The 15,235-nt window shown below is 43.3% G+C and overlaps 1 protein-coding gene across 4 annotated transcripts in view; it reads left to right on the top strand.

Annotated features, from left to right (window-relative positions):
• Window positions 1–11,532, top strand: part of KCMF1 (potassium channel modulatory factor 1) — a 49,078-nt gene extending 37,546 nt beyond the window's left edge. For all 4 annotated transcript variants that reach the window (XM_032675701.1, XM_032675703.1, XM_032675702.1 and 1 more), the window contains 4 exons: window positions 1,259–1,360; window positions 5,693–5,867; window positions 8,135–8,417; window positions 9,370–11,532. In XM_032675701.1, the coding sequence (XP_032531592.1) occupies window positions 1,259–1,360; window positions 5,693–5,867; window positions 8,135–8,417; window positions 9,370–9,631 (822 nt within the window). In that variant the 3' untranslated portion in view covers window positions 9,632–11,532. The remainder of the gene's footprint in view (window positions 1–1,258; window positions 1,361–5,692; window positions 5,868–8,134; window positions 8,418–9,369) is intronic.
• The last annotated feature ends 3,703 nt before the right edge of the window (window positions 11,533–15,235 follow it).

Raw genomic sequence — 15,235 nt, 5'->3', positions numbered from 1 at the left:
ACAATCTGAGACAGTTTGAATGGTCCCTGATTCATTCTCAAGGATCACAGTAACTCTTGTTGAGATTCCAGAAATGCTGTCACTGAAAGTGGTCGCCTTGCACGTGTATAGGCAAGTACTGGCAGGTATTCTGTGAGTATAATTGACTTAGGACTTTGGAGTCATCATTCAGGGTAGCATGGTGATTTCTTAATACACGTTCTTGAAGATTAGGCAGCTGTAATGAAGTTTATGGACTTCAGAACCATCTGTCCAGTACACATCCATTCCTATATCCCTACAGGGTAGCCGTATGATGTGTTGGCTTAGTTGAGGATTTATTATATTATGCTGTGATAAGTTGTGCCCTGTAGTGTGTCCACTTGTTTGCTTCTGTAGTGGTGAAAAATCTATGAAGACAAATGCTAAACATGGAAAATAAGGGGGGAGAGGTTGTAGCAAAAAGCATTTAAAATGCCTGGTTTTCTGCTCAGAACTGGCTCCTAAAATTAAAGTGGCATTAGATGCAGCAGTTGCTGTTGAAAGCAGCCAAGATTTTACAGTAAACTTTCTTCAAGACTTCGTTCTCACCTCCATGAGAGTAAGACAGACGTGTAAGACATTCTGTAGCTGTCCTTAATGCCCTTGGTCTTTGAGATCTGCTGTCAACAGCTTGGGTATAAGCATGAAGAGCACTGGGAGCAAGAGGTTTATGTTCAATCCCAACTACTGTAAAAAAAATGGAAGATGCTTTTCAAACTGTGGAGTCATTCAAAAAGAAGTCATAATTATAGCAATTGTAATAGTAGTGTTTGTCTGCCTAGTTAATGTGTGCTTTGGTTTAAAAACAAAACCAAACCATCCAACCACTGCTGGGTGGGATGGTCTCAGTTTGATACTTAGCCAGTACTTATGGGCAGTTTCATTGATACCTCTGCTGAGATGAGTGTCAAGCAGGCAAATAGCATTCCTGTGTAACTACACTTCAGTCTGTGGCAGAATTGGCATACAAATACTATTTTTCAAGACACCGAAAATAGAATTTGCAAATCATAACTCTGGTTTTCATAGTATTCTGAAAATCATGAAGTAAAAGATGACTAAATTAATATCTGCAGTTCAGTACATTTTCTGGGTTTGTTTGAATATGTTGACATCCAGGTGTTTGTGAATACCTAGAATGTGATTTTAAAAGCATAAGATGTTTGACTCAATGATATAAGTTCTATTTTGTAAACTTTATAAAGTCGGAGTTTTTTTTCTTGCTTTGTCATTTCAGATTTGTCCAATATGCGCAGCATTACCTGGAGGGGATCCAAATCACGTAACAGATGACTTTGCAGCTCATCTTACACTGGAACACAGAGCTCCTAGAGATTTAATATCCTTTCCAAGTTGAGGCAAAGAAGCTAGACTGTTTCACCTAGCAGCCATGATGTCTTGGTTTGATTTTTATAGTCAAAGGGGCATATTTTGGTTTTCGTGAAATTTAGGTTGGTAAACATATTGTATGTCAAAAATAAACAGGTTTGCTTGCTAGTCTAAAAAAGTGTAAATGCCAGACTGTGCACAGACTGTAGGTATGCTTGAGAATGCTTTTTGCTCTAACAGCAGAAAGAACTTCAACACAGAGAGGTTTTCCTTCTTGCACTGTGGTTTATCATGCCTGATCATTACTCTTGATGCTATTTTGTGTATCAAGATTCAGTAGTGTGCTTGTGTGTATTTATGGCATCAAGATGATTCAAGCTTAGCTGGTTTTGACAGAAGATTTTAAATTTGCTTAGCTGATTTTAACAGAATCATTTAATAATGTGATGTCGTAGTGTTACTGATAATTTGTAAGTATTTGGGAAATAGTATGCTGCTGTCTTTCAGTTAGCTTAGCAGCTAGTTATGCAGATTTATCTGTGCTTGATGGCTGAAGAGGTGGAACTGTTAGGGATTTTTTTATCCTTGTTCTAGGAATATTTTTCTTTTTTAAAACATTTTCTTCCTCCGTAGAATTAACTGATGAAATATATTTTGGGCTTTTACTTAGTGATATGCAGGCTATGTAGCTTCCCTGCAGTAAGTAATCTCTGAATTATTCCTTTGTGTCTCATTTAAACAAACAGATAAAAAGGCTACATTATAACTTTGATAGTAGCTTTTTGTTTAAAGATTTTTAAAAAGGGAAAAAGAATAGTCTAAGAATATTAGTCATGAGATCCACTCTGTGGGCAAGCAGCAGATCAAGGAGGGCATCTTTACAAGTTGGCTCCCTTAGGACCTGTTCCATAAAGTTGTCATCCAAGTTTTCTAGGAATCTTCTGACGTGGTTTGTCCAGCTGTGTGATGTTCCCAGTTAATTTCTGGCAAGACAAAGTCCCCATAAGGACAAAGGCAGTTGACTTGGAAGTGTCCCTTAGTTCCTCAAAGAATAATTCTTTGAGGCATCATGCTGGTTGGGAGGTCTGTGGCAGACTCCCACAATGACATTTGCATTATTTGTTTGCCCCTTGATTCTTACCCAGAGGCTCCCAACTGTGCCACTGCCAGCTGTGAGCTCCATACCTCCTAACCCTTCTATTACACACAGTGCCACCCCTCCACCTCTGCTGCCCTGCCTGTCCCTCCTGAAGAGCCTGTAACCATCCAACAGGGCACTCCAGTCACAGGTCTCATCCCACCAAGTTTCAGTTATGCCAATGATGCCAAATCTCTGGGACTGGGCCAAAGCTTCAAGCTCCTCTTGTTTGTTCCTCATGCTGTGTGCATTGGTGTAGGAACATTTCAGGTGTGGTATGTTGTAGTCAACACCTCATGAGGCAGATGGAGGGATCCCATTAGTGCTGCTGTCCTCAAGTTTTTGGCACACCATCCCATCACTCATCACTGGCGAGCCTGGTATTTTCCCCTTCCCCCTTCCAAGCCAGTTTAAAGGTCTGCCAGCAAGCCCCACCAGCTCCTGCACTAGAACTCTATTTTTCTTTCTGAGGAAGGTGCATCCCATCAGGTGTCAGTAGACCAGGTGTCGAGTAGATCATCCCATGGTCAACAAACCCAACATTTTTCCGATTACACCAACTCGGACCCACTCGTTGACCTATTCCTATCAATGTTATTCCTTGTTACCAGAAGGATCCAGGAAATCACTACCTGTCCCAGGGCCCTGAAGTCTCTTTTGATTGCCCTCAGGTTTCTCTGTTATTTTGTTACTGCCAGTTTGAACAACCAATAATGGACAGTAATCAGAGGGCCTTATTAGACTGGAGAGTTTTCCAGTAATGTCCCTTACCAGAGCCCCTGGGAGACAGCAGACTTCCCTGTGAGTTTGGTCTGGTCTACATACCCTCTGTTCCCTTTGGAAGGCAGTCACCTATTACAACTAAGTGCCTGATGAGGCTTTTTCTAACAAGATTTACATCCCTAATAACTATGTAGCACTATACCAAAGGTTAGACTGTGGGCTTCCAACACTGGCTTAACAGCTCTGTAGGCCAGGAAGTTTAAATTTTTCAAGCTACAGAATGAAATTAATTTCCAGCTGAAATGCACAAGTTATTTGATTAGAATTCAGGCTTCTACAGCATCTTCTCCCCCCTAGAATCAGAGATGCCACCAGATGACTTTTAATTAGGGAATGTTTGAGCTATAAAAAGTAATGCTTTCAAATATAGAAGGCTTCAACTGCTGGTTGCCTGAGAGAAGAGACCAACCCCCACCTGGCTACACCTTCCTTTCAGGGAGTTGTAGAGAGTGATGAGGTCTCCCCTGTGCCTCCTCTTCTCCAGGCTGAACAGCCCCAGCTCCCTCAGCCTCTCATCATAGGACTTGTGTTCAAGTCCCTTCCCCAACCTTGTTGCTCTTCTCTGGACCTGCTCCAGCCCCTCAATGTCCTTCCTGAATTGAGGGACCCAGAATTGGACACAGCACTCCAGGGGTGGCCTCACCAGCGCTGAGTCCAGGGGAAGAATCACTTCCCTGCTCCTGCTGCCACACTGTTCCTGATCCAGGCCAGGATCCATTGGCCTTCTTGGCCACCTGGGCACACTCTGGCTCATGTTCAGCTTCCTGTCAGTCCACACTCCCAGGTCCCTTCCTGCCTGGCTGCTCTCCAGCCACTCTGTCCCCAGCCCGTGGGGCTGCCGGGGGTTGTTGTGGCCAAAGTGCAGGACCCGGCCCTTGGCCTGGTTGAACCTCATCCCGTTGGAATCAGCCCAACTCTCCAGCCTGTCCAGGTCCCTCTGCAGAGCCCTCCTGCCTTCCAGCTGATCAACACTCCCCCCAACTTAGTGTCATCTGCAAATTTGCTGATGATGGACTCAATCCCCTCGTCTAAATCATCAGTAAAGATATTAAACAGGACTGGGCCCAACACTGATCCCTGGGGACACCACCAGTGACCAGATCCCAACTGGATGCAGCTCCATTCAGCACCACTCTCTGGACCCGGCCCTCCAGCCAGTTCCTAACCCAGCACAGAGTGCCCCTGTCCAAGCCATGGGCTGCAGCTTTTCCAGGAGTTTGCTGTGGGACACAGTGTCAAAGGCTTTGCTGAAGTCCGGGTAGACACATCCACAGCCTTCCCCTCATCCACCAGGGGGGTCACCTGATCATAGAAGGAGATCAGGTTGGTCAGACAGGACCTGCCCCTCCTAAACCCATGCTGGCTGGGTCTGATCCCTTGTCCATCCTGTAGGTGTTGTGTGATACATTTGTGTCTTTTTGTAATAGCCAGAAGCTCTCTCTTTCCATGAGGAGTGTAGTCATTTCTTTCAGTCTTAAGTTCTTGACCTCTATGACGTTGGGAGGTTCTGCATCATAACTGATTTATGAAAAGTACAAGGTACTCTGCCCTTACTGTAGTAGATATCATTCAAGTGGTAAGCATCCTATTACAAAAATAAAAAGCATGGGAGATGGAGGACCTAAGCTAAAAGTCTAGTAACAGTTAAAGTATTAAAGTCTATGTTATTTTATTTTTCACCGGTGAGTTATACTAGTGATTTTTAAAAGGAAGCCTTATCTGGACTGCCTTGGAGAAATGCATGTTGACGACTTTATGACAAAAATAGTCTTTAAATAATCTGTTGATTGCATCAAAATTTATATGAGAGAACCTGTAAAAGGTTTGACAGGAAATATAAGCATCTGATAGGGAGAAGTGTAGGGAAGTGGGAAAATGAGAAGCATCATTGTCATAACTGGAATTAGTGGTATTTCTTTGGCTAAAAGAAGAAAGGGTAAAAACAAAGGGGTGTGATGGATGTGCTGAATACTCCAGAAACCTACAGTTTTCCTAAGGACTCAAGTGGTGAAATTTCTTGGATAAAAGCATGAATTACAGAAGTGAAAAGGAATACAGTAATTATTACTTCTGATAGGAGTGGCAATAAACTTTTTAAATATTTTTAATACTTAACATAAGAATTGGGGAGGGAGAACCAAATCCCTATGTCTCAGTAGTAAGCTTGGTTGAACGTATTTTTTTGTTTGTTTGTTTTCATATTGCTGATTAGAAAATTTTGATCCCCTCAAAAAACAAACAACAAAAAAAAATTACCAGATCAGTAAGTCTGACTTGCACCATAGCTTCAGTGTGCTTCAGAAGTCGAATCATTACTTTATGAGTGAAGAGCAGTGTGCATCTGAGTATTTCACCCATCAGATGTCCTGGTCATTTAACACTCAATGCCAAACAGTTCTGTTTTCTTAACATCTTGGCTACGATGAATCCAGTGGCGTTCGGCATGTACGTAGGATGTTCCACCCAGGCCGGGGTTTGGGAGGCCCCCGTGCACGTAGATCAAACATGCACTTTACTACCAGTTCCCCTGGTGGGCTTTCATCTTCTCAGAGTTCCTATTCTCCAAGCAATAGAGAAGCCATGGATCCTATAGCTGGTAAGAGCCATAACCGCAGATTTTACCCTGATGTCCTCCTCTCACGTAAAACTCAAGGTTCCCTGCTTTCTGTTGCTGCGAAGCTGCTTGTGTGGATGGGTCCCCCAGTGAGCAGAGTGCTTGTAGCTTGTGCTTTGAATTCCAGGCAGTGTAAGGCCTATTCCCAAACCCGTGCATTGGCATTGAGTATTTGTGTAGGTGCTTGTGTCCAGCTTCCATCACCTAATTTAGCATGTGTCATTTTAATTTGCCACGTGATAAAGGTGTTTATATGGAGGAGAGCATGTCTCAAAGAGGATGAAATTAGCTCAGTTTGACATTAATGGACATTTAAAATTGGTTCAGTTTGCCTCCAGGCTGCTGTTCAAGTGCCAGGCTTTTATTTCATATTTAATATTACAGACTTTATTTTAAGATGTACATCTAAATTTGTTTATAAACTTACTGTTGCAAGTATTTGAGGTCTGTTTTGGTCAAGATAAGAAAAATGGTGATGAGGGGAAGAGTGTCTTATTTTCAACACCAAGATTCCCAGGAATAACTTGTTTGGCCTGTGTTTGGCTTTGATTTGAAGAAACTGGGTTTTTTTACAAGAAATTAAAAATAGAAAATAAAGACAATTCTGAAAACACATATAGCTTTGCCTGAGGGGAAATCTAAACATTTTCATATGGTGGTCTTTGACCATGCCAGTGTAAGACGCAGTGGCTCTGGTGCTCTGCTGGCCTGGTCAAACTCATCAAATTATCTGTGAATAAATTAAATTAGCCCTTCAAGAGAAGAAAATAAGTTAAGCAAAGTCACAGGAGATCTGAAAAGGACTCAAGTTTGTTCAAGGAAGGAATACGTTCATGAAGCTTCCAGTGCAAGGCATCATTTTTCTCTTCTAAGGGCAGCTAGTTCAGCACAGTTAAATGTGCAGTGACTGCTGAAGTTTGTTTTCAGCCTCACAGGACCTTCCCACGTAGCAGCATTACACATGGAGTAAAATGGGCTTATTCTGCATCTTTTCTCTTTTGGTGGAAACTGTGATTCTGCATTTAGAGTGCACTGAGCTGGGTGTCCTTCTTGTTCCAGGACTGTCTCGAGTTCACACCTGCTTCCAAAATACTGTTTTGCTATTATCTGAGCTTAAACTTATAGTGAGAATAAATATATCTAAATCACATCTGGAAGTTTTAACGTGGCTTCCTTTTTACTGCCATAATAAATAGGAGTGACTGCAGTAATTTTTCTGTTTAAATGAAGTTTGTAGCATCAGTGACTTTTTTTTTTTACAATTTTTTCCCTCCCCATGGCATTCTGTAGTAATTAAAAGTTATAAAATCTTGCTGTTGCTGTCACTGCTGGTGAAAACTACTTGACCACTCTGAGTTTGCTTTATTCCCTCAAAGAAAGCTTGCTTTAGAATGGTTACATTTTGTTAATGCAATGGAAGAAAAATTGTCATGACCTCCGTAGTAATTTTGTAATGTGGAAGAGAGGGGCAGGAGCAGGATTGTCTTATGCTTCCTCTGCTCTTGCATCAACTGCAGCAATTGGCTGACATAAGAAGTACCTTCTACACAGGGTGTAGAAGAGATTCTGCAGTAATGCACTGAGCAGTAATTTGCTGCTAATACTTATTTCAAAAAATTCCTTTTGGATGAAACTTGCAATAAGCATTCCATCCTTCTGATTTGGAAGACTTAAGAACAGAGGGGTTTTTCAATTGCTAGGCCTTCTCTGTGATTCCAGCAGAAATAAAAATTCCTACAGAATGCTTTTGATGTGAAGCAATGATTCAATATGTTTTCTTAGCTAAATGTTTTTTATTAAAAGTTTGAAACAATGGTACAGTTTCTCTCTTGGCTGCAGCACAGCTTCCCTCTGGGGCAATCAGGAAGACAAAGCTTGTGCTTTCAGGGAACAATTGTTGAAAGGAAAAAAAAAATCAACCAAAGTGAAAATGAACAAGTTTCTGGGTCATTTGGTATTTTGACTTGAAGTCTCAGAGAATTGCTGCAGAGGACATAATTTGCCAGGCAATACCTATAGATTGACTCTTAATCTTCCTCACCCTGCATTAAATGTTCAGACTTTAAAAAAAAAAAGTGGGTGGGTTTTTTTTAAAAAGAGTTTCATGGGCTCTCTGAGCATTGCTTGTTCTTTGATGTTGGTGACTGAAAAAAGAAGGAACCGATGCCCTGAAACTCAGGGTGTGTTCATTCTGTTGTGTGATGCTCATTTAAGATCTTTCGTCATAGTAGCTTTCTCTTCTCTGGCAGAGCTTTTATCTCAGCTATCAGGTGTGAGGCGTTCTGCAGGAGGACAGCTCAACTCCTCTGGCCCTTCTGCTTCTCAGTTACAGCAGCTGCAGATGCAACTGCAGTTGGAACGACAACATGCACAGGCAGCAAGGCAACAACTGGAGACTGCGCGCAACGCAACCAGACGCACCAACACGATCAATGTCAACACCACTATGACACAATCTACAACAACAACCAACACATCTAACACAGAAAACAGTCAGCAGACTATCCAGAATTCCCAGTTCCTTCTTACAAGGTAACTTGTTCAGTGTGTTTACCTGTGTTTACCTCTTATGATTTCTGTTTACCTTAGTTCTGGTGGAGATACAGAGCTCAGTGAAACTTGGGTGTTTGGAGTTAGGCACATGCCTAGGGTGGTGTTAGTTAACAGCATACTTACCTGGTTTAGAAATAATACTTAAAACCCAGGGTTATTTTAAAGAGGATTCACCTCCTATGGCATTCCAGTTCTTTCAAAATATTGACAATTGACCTGAAATAAAGATGGTTTCCACATTTCCCTTGCCATGCCCTCTGCAAGCATATTTTTGTTTGTTTGGTATTGTGAAAGAGTGTGGGAATTTTAACAGCTCCTACGCCAAGAAGCCTGGATTTGAGTCACAGGGATTTTTATCTAAGTCCAAAATAATACCACGTGACATCTTTCAACCAGAAACTCACTTGAGAACCTTAATCAAGGCACCTGCAAGTGTCATGGATTGTGACTTTCAGAGTTGGAGTGAGCAGTTTCCTTGCCCTTATCAGGACATGCCCTGTACCCTAGGAGAAGTGGTGGAATGAACATTGTATGGTGCTTCAGCAATCCAGTGCAGTGACATGTTTTATGGCAAATATGAACTTAAAAGTTGATGTAGAAACAAAGGAGGCACTCAGCTGCATGTCTGAGAAACAGCCCTCCCTAAAAGACACCTGAATAGCAGGAAACTTCATAAGTAGTTTTTGGTTCTCCTCTAGCTTCAGGCTGCACTTTGAACGCTGTTGCAGGAACAGGGAAGGGGTGGGTTGTTAAATCTGTACCTGTCACACTGCAGGGCCAGAGGTTGCCAGTGCTGCACGTGTGGAAGGGCAGGCAGGACTGTCCTGAAGGAGCAGTGCCTTTTGGGCACATCTCTGTGCCTGTTGGTGGTGTCTTTGGTGAAATGGGCTTTTAGCAACTGCCTGTCTTCTCTTCCCTTGCTGCTGCACAGGTTGAATGACCCGAAGATGTCGGAAGCAGAGCGTCAGTCAATGGAAAGTGAACGGGCAGACTGCAGCCTGTTTGTTCAGGAGCTTCTACTGTCCACTTTGATGCAGGAAGAAAGTTCCTCCTCAGATGAGGATGAGCGGGGGGAGATTGCAGATTTTGGTGCTATGGGCTGTGTAGATATTATGCCTCTAGATGTTGCTTTAGAAAACCTAAATTTAAAAGAGAGTAATAAAGGAAACGAGCCTCCTCCACCTCCTCTTTGATGACATCCCACTTTGCAGACAATGTCCTCTGTGCTGTATTTGCCAATGAAAGTGGACAACAACTATCTTGGGTTTGTTTTGGTGATTGTAATTTCAGGTCTGTCACTCTTGTTACATTGTGTACATTCAAAAGAAAGAGAGAAAAGATATATATGATAATCATTTCCACTTAACTAATTTTTACTTCTAGCAGGTAAATGTAGGTTGCAGTGCAGAGCAGAAAGCTCTGTGTCCTGTACCTTGACATGCAAAAGGCTCTCCTAATACTCCACATTCAAACTGAAGAGGAAAAAAAAATGAAAAATCTCTAATGAAGCTGCTGTGTGTATTTATGAATATTAATGAATAAAAACTGCTTGGATGGTTTACCTTAACTACTGCATGACGTTTTTTGCAGCGTGCATGAGTTTTAGTGACCTTGTCATTTAAAAATTTAAATACAAGGAGTAAAACTATAAAAAACACAAAGCTTTCCCATTATTCAAAGGTTACCTGAGGAGAGAAGGTTAGTGCTGAGTAGCAGTTTTGTGGCCACAAAGTAGCTTTTGAATAATATGTGACAGAATGACATCTTCACGTGCTGTTCCTGCACAGGATGGAAACTCTGCAGTGGGATACATTGTCGTGACCGGGGTGTGGCATTTTGCTGTATGTGATCATTATGTTGCCCTGTCAGCCGTCACCTCAATGTGTGGAGTTAATCTTCATTTTATGCATCTATAGGAGACACAACAGTAAGGCCACTGCTGGAAGCTACTGCAAGGGGCTTTTGTGTGCCCTGAAATCAAATGACGTTCACTTTTGTTTAAAGCTTTTCTTTGTTGTGGTTGTTAAAATTTTTTAATTGTTAAATATGTTTTATTCAGGTGTAGACAATTCATATATTCACTGTGTTTCTTAAAAAAAAAAAAAAGTTAACCTGGATCATATTGTCTTAGTTTTAAAAAGCCTTTCACAGCCTCAATCATATTGAGTTATTTATGTATTTGCTTCATAGTTTGCAGAGACTTGACAGTATCAGGAAAGCTAGAGGATTTGGATTCCCAGACTGTCAGTATATTACAATGGAATTCCTAATGCTAACTTTAGCACTTTTATTTATTGTTTCTTTTGGTTATTTTCTCTGGTATAAAAAAGTTTGACAAAGCCTTTTAGTTGAATCATGCCACCTACATGCCTATACTGTTAACCCTACTGGTTTGAAAAAAAAAAAAGAGTATGGTGTTCTTGTGCATAGAAATTTATAATAGCCCCAAGGCAAGGACAGGGGTATGTTTGGTTTTGGTTTTTTCTTTCTTTCTTTCTTTTTTTTTTTTTTTTGGTTGTGTGGGGTTTTTTGAATGTAAAGTTAGATTATAAAAACAAAAGTGCACACAGCTTCTGATGAAAATTTAAACTAGGCTTATATCATAATGGTGTCTTTCCAGACCTCTCACCTCACCCCCTCTCTCTTTCTCTGTATCCTCCCTTCTCCAGCAGCATTGTAGAGTAAACGTACAGACTTGGACACCGTGTGGTGTTCTCAGCAAAACTGTGACATGTATGCTAATCCAAAATAACAGCAGCAAAAGAAACAACCCCATAGACTGAACTTTAAGTCCCCTCCTTTTTTTTTTTTGTTTTTTAAATCATCAAATCTTGATTGTTTCCATGTAGAGCAGCACTAGCTTTGTTGGTTTTTTGCTTTTGTTTTTTTTTTTTTAGTCTCTGCAACAGAAAATGTTTCAAGGGAAACTTTACATGCGGCCTCTGGTTATCCTGAGAGTTACCCCCAGTAGGGACTTTTTTTATTGATTGATTGTTGAGGATTTTCAAAAATTTTTCAAGCTGTAGTTTTTCAAACACATCTTCTGCACATTACAATAAGACAGACGGTTCAATAAAGCATTTTCAAGACTGTTGTTCAGTTGATTTTCTTTGGTTTTGATGTATCATGCAGACAGTTCTGTTCCAGAAATTTCTGCAGCTGTTTTTAATTCCAGCTGTATATTCCAACACCAAATGAATTCATAAACATGTTTTGAAACCAGATGCTTTGGCCAGTGATGAAGTACGTAGTCCTAAACTCCTCACAGGTAGGTGAATTCAAGATTGCACAGACCAAGATGCATTTAAAAGAGGCTCTTCTCAGGTGTGGTGTTATTTTGTATTGGTGTATGGCTGGTCTCCAGAGGACACTTGGATTGCATGACTTCCAGACTCCACTCTGCTTGCTTTGAAGGGGATGCAAACCAGTACTATCCATGCTTGCTTAGAGACTGAATGTGTGCTGACTTGGGTTTAAAGGTATCCTTGAGCATCACATCAACTCGTACAAATCTTCAGTTGTTTGGGGGTGGAGGTTTTGAGTGGTTTTTAGGTTTAAAAATAATACAAAATGGCTACTTGGAAGGTATTTATTTGAGTAGTCTGCCAGTTCCTATTTACAGGAAGTGTTTTTCCTTACTCCAAAGAGTAAGCTTTGTCAGGCTAGTATTTGTGGGGTATTTCCAAAACATTTATTTTCAGGGTGCTTTGGGCTACAGTGAAAACAGCCAGCAGCAGCTTTGCAGCAGATTCCTGTAGAAGGTTGGTTATTCTTCCATGTGAGGGGGCAGAAAAAACAACCCCCAAACTACTTCCCAGTACACAACATGGACACCCCCCTTACAGAAAAGGGAGCCTTAGTACTTGGCATTTGCACAGTTCTGGGATGCAGTGAAACCTGTATTGTGAAGGGGTGGTTAAGGTCACTTAAAGAATCAGTGGCAAAGGTACCAGCAAAAGCAGTTTTGATACAGAAACGTTCTGTGGCCACGTTCACTCTGTTACTACATAGATAGAAACACAAAGGAGAATTTGATTGGAGTCAAACTGGAACAATGTACACAGAGAATGGGGATGCAAAAGGGAAAGTAGGGAGAATGGACTCCCATTGACTCGGGAGGTTCAGAGTGAGCCCCCTTGCCAAATTTAGCCTTGGAATTGCTCAGGGGTTTACGCCTAAAGGATTTGGCAGCACTTAATCACTGAGTAATTTAACACTCGCAGAATGACTCAATAGGATTTACTACAAGCAAAAGAGTAGCTTAATTATGACTCTAAGATGACAACGTTGGTGCTACACTTGCTGTAGGGCACTGAAATGGATTCACCCACAGATGCAGACGTGTATGTCTGCACATGTGTGTGTGTGTGTACACAAAGGTACCTATTAAAAATTCCCCCTGAGTTCAGTGAAATATTGTTGAATGACTTTGCATTTCTCCGTGGGCAAAGGGTTGAGCCTTGAGCAGGTGGTACCAGCCCAGGCCCCGTTGTCAGTTTTCAGTGACAGTCTCTGAGCTCTCAGACCTGTGGGTTGATGAGTTCAGAGGCATCCTGCTCCAAGAGAGGTGCTGGCACAGCCGCTGTGGCCCAGGGGAGTTCAGAGGGCCTCATTTGGGATCCCTGTTCGTAGGGTTGCAAAATGCTTGGCTTTAGTCATCCATCAGTTTCCATCCTGGCCTCAGTCCAGGTCAATAATTTTCCTCAAAAGTCCAGTAACAATAGTATTGTTTCACTCTGCTGTGATTCAGACAAAAATGAGTTTCCCAGGCTATTAGCTAGAAAACAGCTAGAAAACAGTTTGTTAGGCAGCAGAAATTCCTGGGAACAGGCAGTGTTACTGACGAGCCAAGGGGAGCCCGACTGCCCGTGGGCGGGATGTGCAGCACCACGGGCGGGTCCCGAGCTGCTCGGGGGGGGGGTGTGCTGGGCCCGGAGTTGTGCCCGTGCACTGAGCGGGCAGAGGCACCCCCAGGGCACCCCCCAGCTGGGGGTGGGACACCAGAGCTGCGCTGTCAGCAGAGCCCGTGCCAGCCTTCATTCCAGTGCAGCCTCTGGCTGGTAAGGACCGCCAAAGAGCCTTCTCTGGGGCAGGCAGAAGGGCATACAGTCATTCCAGTGCTTCATAACAGTTGAAGGGATTGGAACAAGGGTGTTGAAGGTGGGAACAAGTCTGAAAAGCTGTTTGGAATATCACTATGGTCCGTTTTTGTATCTTGTGATCTGTTTAAATCGGAGGTCTGGTGGTTGGTTTTTTTTTCTATTTGGGTCAAAGCCAAAGAAAAACATCACATGTGTGATAAATAGTGAAAAATGCATTTTAGCTTGCATCCACCTCACGTTTTACTTGGGGTTGTGGTGACTGCCTTCATCAGTTTCCTGGGACTCTGAGAGGGTGGGGGGGCTGGTTGTGTTCAGGGAAGCTGGGAGGTTCCATTCTGTGCCCTTAGCTCAGGGCACGGAGTTGTGCTCCCTGTTAGCTTGTGGACAGCATAGCTTGGCACAGAAACCAAACATCCAGATGTGTGCACACCTGCAGGTGAGACGTGTGTCTATTGTGAAGGAGTAAAGGCAATTCCATACCACCAGTCAGAAGGCCCAGGAGGCAGAGAGGTGCCACTCGCTCCTGGGGTTCTCAGAAGACCTAAACCAGGAAAGCACTGGGTACATTCACAGCATGTGAAGAGTTTTCCAGTTACATCACTGAATCTTTTCCCTGATGTAGCTGACCTTCACTTCCAGTCTGCCTGCTTTGCCGAAAGGACACTTTGCTGGTTTGAGGCTGTTGTTTCATTTCAGCTCCTAAGGAACAGGAGCGAAGTACGGATGCCCAGCACTGGTGGAACCCCCCTCTGCAGTGCTGTGTCCTGTGCTGGAGGCAGAGTGACCATGCCCTCCCTCCTTGGCAGCCCTGCAGTCCTTGCAGCCAGTCTCATGCAGCCCTTCCTCCGAGCGTGCTGCTGGCTCCTGCCTTCCAAACACAGCGGGTACAAAGGTGCTGGCCTCTGCACAAAGATTTATTTACAGGTACTTACACGTCCAGCACAGGTGTTCAAAAGTTACTCATGGATAAAAATGGAAAAGGAGAAGGGCAGGGGGGAACCATGCAGCTTCTGTTGTGTGCTTCCACCACACAACCTTAAACACAGCAGTGGCCTTTGCCTCCTGCAATATCCAACACAGCACAAGGATAAGCACACTTAGGATGTGGTGGTAAAAGCAGGGCCCTGCAGCTGTGGGGTGTGTAGCAGAGGTACCGTTTGGAAGACGACCTGTACTGCTGCATCCTCCCTGCTGGGTCAGCAACAGTGGAGGGGTAGGGTGAAGGTGAGTGGGCCTCAGTTCCCCCCTATACCATGTGAAAAATAAGGGAGGCCAGAACAAGGGATGCTGATGTGGGTCTCGGCACACTGGGGGGTGGGGGAACTGGGAAGGGAAAAAATGTATAGGAAAAGTTAGGAGAAGTTGACAATGTGGGAAACAACAGGACAGGCAGAGGGAATGGTGGTCAGAGGAAGGAGACACTACAGTCATGCCCAAGATGAAGAGGAGTGACTGGGGTGGGACTGAGGAGGGCAGAGGACCAGAGTGAATCCCTGGCAGGCAGAAGTGAGGCTGTGGCAACTTCCTGCCTCTACCATCCCTGTGGCCCAGGAGAAGCTGGCCACCAGTCCTGGGGCTCTCCTGCCCTTCCCAGCCAGCAAATACATCACTGGGCTCACCCTGAGTCTCTGCTCTCCCGTTACTGCTACAGCCACGGTGCAGCCCAGGGCTGTGCTGCCACCAGGGCACCCTTAT

Source organism: Chiroxiphia lanceolata, chromosome Z, assembly GCF_009829145.1.
Source record: "Chiroxiphia lanceolata isolate bChiLan1 chromosome Z, bChiLan1.pri, whole genome shotgun sequence".
NCBI lineage: Eukaryota > Metazoa > Chordata > Aves > Passeriformes > Pipridae > Chiroxiphia > Chiroxiphia lanceolata.
The sequence above is the reverse complement of the archived record's forward strand: the minus strand, read 5'-3'. Positions and strand labels throughout refer to the sequence as shown.